At 35.4% G+C, this 9,951-nt stretch overlaps 1 protein-coding gene across 6 annotated transcripts; it reads right to left on the bottom strand.

The window, feature by feature from the left end:
• Positions 1 to 520: 520 nt before the first annotated feature.
• LOC108136279 (D-2-hydroxyglutarate dehydrogenase, mitochondrial) lies at positions 521 to 5,625 on the bottom strand. 6 transcript variants are annotated; one of them, XM_017257359.2, is made up of 6 exons: positions 5,497 to 5,625; positions 3,370 to 3,460; positions 3,009 to 3,249; positions 2,794 to 2,935; positions 1,531 to 2,224; positions 521 to 1,200 (listed from the first exon to the last, which is right to left on the bottom strand). In XM_017257359.2, the coding sequence occupies exons 3-6, from the start codon at positions 3,198 to 3,200 to the stop codon at positions 627 to 629; spliced, it is 1,602 nt and encodes a 533-aa protein (XP_017112848.1). In that variant the 5' UTR covers positions 3,201 to 3,249; positions 3,370 to 3,460; positions 5,497 to 5,625; the 3' UTR covers positions 521 to 626. The 6 variants fall into 6 exon arrangements, with proteins under 6 accessions (XP_017112848.1, XP_017112851.1, XP_017112849.1 ...); XM_017257362.2 differs by lacking the exon at positions 5,497 to 5,625 and adding an exon at positions 5,362 to 5,380; XM_017257360.2 differs by lacking the exon at positions 5,497 to 5,625 and adding an exon at positions 3,870 to 3,977.
• Positions 5,626 to 9,951: the final 4,326 nt, after the last annotated feature.

The raw sequence follows: 9,951 nt of genomic DNA on the forward strand, positions 1-9,951 counted from the left end.
GATCCCCATGACACACTAATGTTTGGCTGTTTAAATAATTTTTTTTTGCACTTATTTTCATTTTTGGAATATGCTTCCCCATGGATGCGATAGGAAAATGCTCTATATTAAACAAATTCAAAAGATAGTTCCCAATAGATGGTGTTCTCCTATAACATGCTTCCCCATGGATGCGATAGGAAAATGCTCTATATTAAACAAATTCAAAAGATAGTTCCCAATAGATGGTGTTCTCCTATAACAAATTTGCGCAATCATTTCTTTAATATATTATATATGAAATACAGTCTACCCTTCTGTTAGAGCATTTATTATTATTATTATTATTTTATTGCCTATGTCTAAGAATCAGTTAGGTGTTGGTCCTAAAAATTTGTAATATATACAAACATTTTGTATTTAAGATTTGTAATAGAAGACACTTAAATGGTTTGATTAAAATGCTCTAGTGAAAAGACTTCTCAAATATAATAACGCTGTGTATTTCAGTTCCAAAAGTACAAAAAAGACTAATTGAAAATTTAAAAAAAAATATTCCATCAATTTATTACGCATACACATATGGAAATGAAGCAAAAAAAAAAAAACACAAGACCTTAGACTTAACATTTACATGAGCCCCGACTTCAGTTGAGCACCTTATAGGGATTGAGGATGCCGTTGGGGTCCAGAAGCTTCTTCATGTCGCGCATATAGCCAATGGCCACCGCATCCTTAGAGTAGTGCAGGTAGTCCTTCTTCAGGAATCCAATGCCGTGCTCCGCACTGATGCTGCCCTTCAGTTTGGAGGTGTATTCATAGACAAAGGGCTCAACCCGCTTGTAGATCTCGTCGTTGAACTCCTCGCAGGAGACGTTGAGGTGCAGATTGGAGTCCCCCAGATGACCATAGCCACAGACCACGGTGGCCAAGGGGCCACATCTCTCCCGCATCACGTCCACAATGCTATAAAAGTCTCGCAGAGGCAACGAGATGTCGTACTTGAAGCAGAAGCTCTTCTCGATCAGGCTAAGCGGCACCATCTCGCGGATCTTCCAGATCTCCTGCATCTTTCCAGGATCACCGGTAACGGTGCCATCCTGGATCTCGCCACGCTCCATGCCATCGCCAATGAACTGGTTGATCTTCTCCTCGTCGTGGTCGCCATTGCTGCCCGACGTCTCGATCAGCATGTAGAAGGGAAAGCCCGATATGGGCGAGCTATTTCGGGTATACTTGGGATTAGTCGCGGTCAAAATCAAAACAGGATATTAAAGTAAAGTTTGTATATAACTAGTTATGTGTATCCACTACAAGCAAAGATGAAAGGCCGATTAGGAACACTTAAGGAGAGTTACGTTTTAGGCACACATCTACACTACAGAAACTTTATGGATTTGGGCTCTACGTTGATTTCATAATAAATTAGGATTATTAAAACGTTATAAGAAAATATATAGATTCAAGATAAAGGATCGAAAACTTGCACCTCACTGCGATACTTCTATCGGACCTTAATTAATTAAAAAAAAATAAAATTGACAAACTCACTTAAGGAACTTGAACTGCTGGAGGGCGGTGTTCAAGGCCCGCTCGTCAATCAGCTCGCAAGAGCTGAGGATCTCGCCCAGATTCCGTTTGGCACTGACGAAGGTCTTCAGCACATCGTCGAAGGAGTTCAGGCCGATAAAGGCCACATTGACGGCTTTGGAGGAATGGGGACACAGCATCGAGAGCTTTGTGACCACGCCCAGTGTGCCCTCGGATCCGATGAACAAATGTTTCATGTGATAGCCTGTATTGTCCTTCTTGAAGTTGGACATCAAATCCAGGACCTGACCAGTGGCCAGCACTGCCTCCACGCCCAAAACGGATCCGTGCAGATTGCCATAGCGCACCACGCGCACTCCGCCCGCATTGGTGGACACATTGCCGCCGATGTGGCAACTGGCCTTGGCACCTAGGTCCAGTGGCACCGTCAGGCCCACCTCCCTGGCCCTTTGGTCGAAGTTCTCCAGGATGCAGCCCGCCTCCACTACGGCGATGCCGGTGACCTCGTCCACGGAGAGCACCTTGTTAAGGCGCGCCAGCGACAGCACAATCTCGTCGCAAATGGGCACGGATCCGCCCACCAGACCCGTGTTTCCGCCCTGGGGCACAACCGCCAGACGACGCTCGTTGCAGTACCTCAGGATGGCGGCCACCTCCGCAGTGTTTCCGGGCTTCAGAACCAACTTGCTGTTGCCTGGAATTAAGTAGAATAATAATACAGTGTTATACAAATCCGTTGAAATTAAACATAAATTCATGATTAAAAGTGTGCATTTACGCACCACTATATTCAGTTTCCTGACAAAACCAGACAATATAAAGCTCTGAGGGAATAGGATCTAATAGAATGGTAAATATTTCGGGATATTTCGAGTTTTTTATAAAAAATTATAATTAATTATTAGACTTTGAAAGACATTTATTAGTACATCCTAGATTAAATCCATTTTGAAACATTTTAAAGGATTTGGATATTTTAAAAACCTTTTAATTTTTTATAAAAAATTAGAATTAATTATTAGACTATGAAAGAAATTTATTAGTACATCCTAGATTAAATCCATTTTAAACATTTTAAAGGATTTGGATATTTTAAAAACCTTTTTATTTCCAAGATACTCAAATTATTGCTCAAATGTTTATTTACAAAGTTATAGAAAAGGCAAAATTGAACAATTTGCAGACAATAAAGCGATAACGTTCAGTATAACAAACAAACATATGCCGTATTAGACAGGGTTATTTAGTCGAAGCCCAACTCACCACGAATCCTTTTGAGGAAGCAGATATTGTATCCCTCCAGATCCTCGGTGAGGACAAAGTTCTTGCCCAGGAGTTGTTCGAAGTGCACCACATCCTTGTCGGCCAAAGTGGCGAAGTTGCCGCGCTGCACATTGTCAGTGATCTAAAACAAGGGGTTGTATCAATTCTGGCCACCTCATAACCATATTTTTTGTGTAGGACCAAGGAGCATTTACCTCGGTGAGTTCCGGAATTGGTGCCCCGCTGCCCGCCATTGTGCGCACAGTGGTTGCGATGGGAGTGGTGGTAGTGGTGCTTACAGTGGGGTGGGTGGTGGCCAGTGCGGTGCCAGTGGTGGGTCGCCTCATCAAGGTGGTGGCCGCGGTGCTGGCCAATCTGCGCACTTGCAGGAACTGATGGAATCTCATTGTGAAGGGTGGTTGCAGGAACTGGCGATCAGACTGCTATAGGCTCTATCTTGAATGAAGATAGACATAAGAATTATAAGTAAACCTTTGAAACGCTTCAAAGTTCCGGTTTAGATTGATTAATATTGAAATAGTTATTATTTTGTTATTATTTTTAATTACTAATTACCTAGTCAAGGCTAACCCTTAATTATTTGGAAATCGTTGATTATATATATTTAAGCGCAAGCCGGGAACTCGTCAGCATTGTCAGCAAACCTCTGAAATATTTTTACGTTCTGGTTTAAATAAATTAATATAGTTATCTTATTTTTTTAATTCAATTTGTTTTAGTTCTTATTATTTAGGTATTAAAATAAAGGTACCTAATTAGACCTATAAGTATTTTTTAAATGTTGATTGTATATTTTTTAGCGGAAGTCGCAAATTTTTTAAAACCCCATGTTCTAATTTGAAATTTTTCCGGCCACTATTCATAAAATTTTCCTGTTAATGCCATAGTTTATTTAATTTGTATTCATACATTTAAAATACAATGTTAATTTTTTCCCTCTAATAACTGCTAGTTAAAATGACTTCTTTCGATCACTGTCTTCGATTAGACGGAACCCCAGACTGACGAACTTCCCCGGAGCGCTGGGATGCTTATCATATTATCACGCCACTAACCATCCACTCGAGGTGAATTATGGACGCAATCTTCACCGTCTTCTATACGCGGACCGTATCGCACTGAAACTGATAGAGCTCCCAGGAAACCGAACTTTTCCACTAGACCTCTCGGACTCCAAAGCCATATCATATATGGTGGCGTTATCAGTCCGTCCCGACTTCACGCGTGCATACAGAAATTAGCATATTTATTTTGGACCACATTCTACGCGCACACATTCAAACACCATAGTCTGGTTTTGGTATAGTTCGAAAAGTGCAATACACAATACGGGAAGTCAAGATCTCTATGAGGCCGCACAGCTTATCGCCGGCAGGTAGATCTAGATCCCTAACCAAAACGTTCATAAAACCATTTGGCCCAGGGACGGAATGTAGTTACAGTTACGGGGATACAGATATAATCGGGACTACCTGGAGTATCTGCATCACCAGGTCACGGTGGACTAACCGCGGTGCCAGGAACAACATTTTCTTATTTTTAATTTTTACCAGATTGGTCAGAACACGTTGACATTCAAACAAGTAGTTATTTATTTAAAAAAAAAAATGTTTCTTATTGTATGATTAAAATTACTTAAATCGTGTTTATAATATTATTGTTATAATATTAGTTTGTCTGTTTACTATAATAATTAGTACACACTAAAAAATGGAAGATTAGTTTTAATAAAAGTGTGTCTTAAAAATAAACTACAGACAGTATTAAAATATAAGTATTGATTCAATACTAAATAATATAGCCCCTATATTTTTAGTTTCACTTCTATATAGAAGAGCCTAAAACTGTAGTCGCCTTGTTTTTAAACCAGTTCTATTTTAATACTTTCGTGGTATTATTTGAACACTAATTTTATTAAGAAATTATTCATGACAATTTTTGGTGTGTATACATTGGATTATATGTTAAAACAGCTTTTTTACATTTGATTCTTTCCGTTCTTTGACTGAACATATTTTTCATACAATCATAAGTATTTTAAATCGAATTATAATTTATAAAAAAAAATTGGGTTTATTTAAAAATTGCTTACAATTAAATTTTAAAAAATGGGCAAACGTAAATACTACGTATCTTAATTTGTTTTGCTTCTGATTTTTAGTTACCATATAAATTCCCTTATGTTACCATGATATAAATAAGCTTTAAATCAAAATAATTTAAAGATTCAAAAGCCCATCCCTGGTTAACTTAGGACTTATGTTTATTTGTTCCTTTTTTATTCCTTTGTTGACCTCTCTTTCTCTCTTTGCGACTGTGCTTGTTACGTCCGAATTCGAGTATTTGTGTATGTAAAAGCGTGTTGTATATAAACAAGTAAAAATAAACAACAACATATGTGAATAGGGTTAACAGGAAGCTGATAAGCGTGAAAGTGTTATCAACATTATATGTAAACCGGTTGTAAAACAAATGAAAATGGTTTTTCAATGTCATTGCATATTAATATAACGATTAATTAGGATCCTTTATTTGCATGCCACTCACAAAATATTAGTTTAAATGCAAACACACACAAACAACAAAAACGGGAGAGCCGCACGCGCTTGTTTTTCTCACTGGAAAATGGAAGAGCAAAAGCACTCAAAAGCATATTTTATTTTGGACTGCACCAGCACTCACAATCTCTATTTAGTGATGTTTAATTGAGAATATACTGCGAATACCCATAGATTTTTTTTTTAGAAAACTGTATTTTATTTAGAGCAGGGTGTAAATCGGAACCACAACAATCCCACACTAAAAAATCGAAACAGGGGGGCAAATTAACAGAGAGATAAGAGCCTCAAGCCATATGATCACTGAGCGAAAGCTCTCCAAGTTCAAAGAGCTGAGCTTTCCGAGAGTAAATAAACTAACCTACACACATACATGCAGAGCAGTGGAGTATGCAAAAATATATCAGAGGGGATTTGACAAATTTTATTGTAATATATCTGAAAAGCTAAACATTTTATTGTGATATATTTGAAAAGCTAAACCATTTTATTTTCAATGCTCGGTTTTATTGCAGTGGTTTTACAATATTTTTTCGATTTAATATCTCGTAAAAAAATTTAATCATTTTATTGGGTTTTAAATGTTTAACAGGATATTTTTACTCAGAACGGCCATATGTTGAACAAAACACGAGTCTCTGTTGGTTTTGCAGGTATTTTCTTTTATTTTTTTTTAACATTAATAATAACCTCTTAAAGAGCAAAAATAGTTTTATTTCTTTAATTAAATAATATTTTTCTCTAATCCAATTTTATTTTATTAAACAACTTGTCAAAAAATTACTTGTAAATATCGTTTAAAAGCAGGTCTTGGCTTTTTAGTTGTGGTCATAAATTGAAGATTTTGTTTAGCTACTAAGTGCCTTATTAGGCAATTTATAAAATTTTAGGAAAAATATAAATGAATATTGCTAGGGTTAAAATATCTCCCTACCTATATCACCTCCTTTTTTCCAAATTTTGTTTAAGTTAACTTAAAAAAAATACAGGCATTAAAAATATTGATAGTTCAAACAATATAAATGAAATACATATTAATAATCTTGTTTCTTAAAGATAAAAAAACAATGTTTGACTTCATAATTATTAAAAGAAGTTAAAAGAAGACCATTCATTTTTAAATGTGTAAATAATATTTTAATCGAAATATTTTATTTAATAAGGGCAAGGACCATAAATATTTTTAAAATCGCCTTCCATAAAATTCAAAAAAAATAGTGAGCGACCGTAAATAATTGCAAGAAAGTTTATTCGTTGTACCCTACTTTGACAAGGTTTGAAATTAGATTTTTAATAATTTTGTACAATCCGGAGAAATGTGAGTTAGGTACCTAAAAAAATTTGATTAACTTTCTTTAACTCAACAACAACGTACATTTTTGAATAATAAAATAATTTAAAATCTATCCCATTTTGTTTTCAAATGTCAACTGTTATACTGTCACTCCTACTCACCACGCACAGGCCACGCCCACCAAAACAGCTACAACTTCCCACCCTCTCCAAGACTTATTATGCTATCCCTTTCACCTCGCATGCAGCGAACTAGTTCTGTCTCTGTTGCACCTTCGAACCCCTTAAAACAAAGAAAATACGTTTTTTGGAGGAGCGCCCATTTTTTATTCTCTTCAATCTTCCGTCGGCATTTTGTATTGCCAATTAGCAACGCTTTTGACATCTATAAGGCATTATATTTGTTTTTGTATCGGAGCAAAATGGAGAACATAGAATTTAGAATTTATGGTAGAACAAGTTGAAAGCGAATAAATCGTATGATAAGGCAAAATACTGAGCCCTAAATATGTATTTAATGCTTGAAAAATTGCAGTTCTAGGTCAATAAACAATCTTGCAGGTCTATAATTTTATTTATAAAATATTTTCCAAAATCTTTTATTTATTAATTTTATAGTTTAGTGTGTGTGCATTAAAGACTTCGGATTTCGTTTTTTTTCGGTAATTTTGTTTTCTCAGATAATATGAAATTATATTAATGCATTTATTTTATGATGTAAACTTTCTGTACAAATATTGAAAATATAGACCTTTTCTTGCTTTGGTACATTAAAAATAAAAATTTTTTTGGCGAAATATCCAAAAATGTACATGCTTTGGATAATCGAGATTTGCTTCTTCTTTTGGCTTTTTGATTATTTATGTATAAACGTAACAACAAAACTAGCTTAACTAACAGCTAACTATTTCCTAAGAGTGTTAGCAACCTTCCGTTCGGCTTAGATAATAGTTGTTTAATTCAGGAGAGCGAAAAACCATTTTTTAATTTTATGGATGAGTTGGACTTGTTGAAGGAATAAAATAATATTTGTTTTATTTCTGCTGATATGGTTTGCTATATTACTCGCTGGATTTTCGGAAAACAAAGTTGTTTTTCTATCTTTACTTTATTGGCTTAGGTTTAACTACGAAAATTAGAAAATAAAACATAAATTAAATATATTTTAAAACAACAATATTTAGATTTTTATACTTATATATCTAACAACAGGGAAGCTGTGATCATTTTCCGCTAAATTATTCCATTGTTCTTATGGCAGCTATATGTTATCGTTGTTCGATTTTAATAGTATGAAAACCGAAATTCTGAAGTAATAAACCATTACTTAGTATCGAAGTATATTCAATTCAATTAAAATACAGCAAAGTTAGAATTAAACAAAATTTTTTTCGATTTTTCCTATGGTAGCTTTATGATAAAAGCCGTCCGATAGCTTTAAGACTAAGAGACTAGTTTGCCTAGACGTACAGACGGACGTGGCTTAATCGACCCTCCTAATGATGCTGATCAAGAATATATATACTTGAAAAAACGGAAATATCTTTCTCACTCTGTTACAAACTTCTGACTGAAATTATAATACCCTCTGCAAGGGTATAAAAATGCATTAACAGCTTGTTCACACCCCTAATTGGCTTAGTGGTTGAATTTCGTACCCTCATTCTGATTTTCAAATTTATACTCTTTTGGGGGTAATTGTATCATGTTTGTTTTCTAAATCGGTACATCGGTGCACTGAAAATGGTGGAAAAGGATCGGTTGGTTCCAAAGGTCGCACAGAAGGGCAAGTGCCACCAGGTTCAACCCTTTTTTTTCTGGCTTCCTGTTTACTTTTTGAAAGGATCGTATCGAATCTCGAGTTTTCGTACAGTTTCGATGTGTTTATTTTTATAGAGGTTATATATTAAGGTATTGACATGTTATTCAATTTTTAAAAATGTACATTATTCCTGACGCACAAAAGAAAACCATGTTATATTTTGAATTACCCATGGCGATAATGTTTGAGCTTTAATTTTCTGGAAACTTTATACCTTCTTTTGATAAAACTGTTAAGAATCCAATACTGAAGAATGGATGTAAATTTAAACTTAATTATAACTAGATTAGTGAATAGTGTATACCACTTTCATCATGTAACGATATAAAGTACCACCAAAACATCAACTACATATTCCTAGCCAAATTCGAACAATTCCGGTTAAGGCTAGATATATGTAAGTATGAGTTGACAGGTCAATTAAATGTACCAAACAAACAATGGCAAATACAATGCACGAGGGGTGAGTTAGTAACAATGGAGATATTTAATAATAAAGTAACTGAGGGTTTTTGAAGAAAGGAAACATTAGGGACTGGATTTATCCATTATAGGGCATTCTCTATAGAGTTTTTCTGTTAGCGTGTGAAACGTGAAGTTAAGACTTTGATCTATTCGACATTTGTCCTCTCTGATAGCTATTTTTTTATCACCAATATCTGTACATTTAGATAAAATGTATTCGAATTTTCGAAAATATATACATATTTGAGCAAGTTCTGGAGTTAATATTTATTAAGTATCAACAGGATACAAGGTTTGTTAAAAGAAGAAGATGAATTTTAAAAAGATGATAAAAACTTGTAATAAAATAGTCGATAAAATGTTTTTTTTCCTAATAACCAGATTAAGATGTATCTTTATCTTTGACGGAATATCTGAGCAACCCGAGTCCAAACCCAGTTTACGAGAAATTTCGAGTAGTATTTGGTGGTGATCTTTTAACGATCCATTTTTTTTTGGCCACGCCTTATAATTTCTGGAACTGGACTTCATTACGTTTGCAATAAGTCCAACAACAACTGCCCACTTTTGATTATCACTCAAAGCACGCATACCAGCACACAGACACACGCACACCCGTTGGCGTATGCAGATGATGATTATTCCAACAAAAATGGTGAAGGAAATTCTGACAATTGCCCAAAAGCAACAAAACATCAACAGGTACGTGAGTGTGCGTGAATGTTTATATTACAGCGTGCAAGAGGGAGAGACGTAAACGCTAACGCTTATGCATCAGAGCGAGAGGCAACGTGCGAATTTGAGAAAGGCTCGCGCAAAGCAATTTACGCTTATTAAGCATTTGTCACTTTTACGAAATGCAAATAAACACACACTCTCGCTCGCTCACACCCCATTCGCCACAACAACAACAACAAAAACCCATTAAGTTGGAGGCAATTAATTAAATCAGCAAGAGGAAGAGCGCATGCTCGACTTCTTGTACAGTTGAACGTTTGA

The sequence above is a fragment of the Drosophila elegans genome, unplaced genomic scaffold, assembly GCF_018152505.1.
Source record: "Drosophila elegans isolate 14027-0461.03 unplaced genomic scaffold, ASM1815250v1 contig_149, whole genome shotgun sequence".
NCBI classification, from domain to species: Eukaryota; Metazoa; Arthropoda; class Insecta; order Diptera; family Drosophilidae; genus Drosophila; species Drosophila elegans.

Bases quoted from the DNA above. Each gene is read 5' to 3' on its own strand.
- LOC108136279 (XM_017257359.2), bottom strand. From the start codon at position 3,200: ATGAGATTCCATCAGTTCCTGCAAGTGCGCAGATTGGCCAGCACCGCG. The intron at 2,936-3,008 runs GTAAATGCTCCT...CCCTTGTTTTAG, and splicing joins CAATTCCGGAACTCACCGAG to ATCACTGACAATGTGCAGCG. The intron at 1,201-1,530 runs GTGAGTTTGTCA...TACCCGAAATAG, and splicing joins CAGCAGTTCAAGTTCCTTAA to CTCGCCCATATCGGGCTTTC.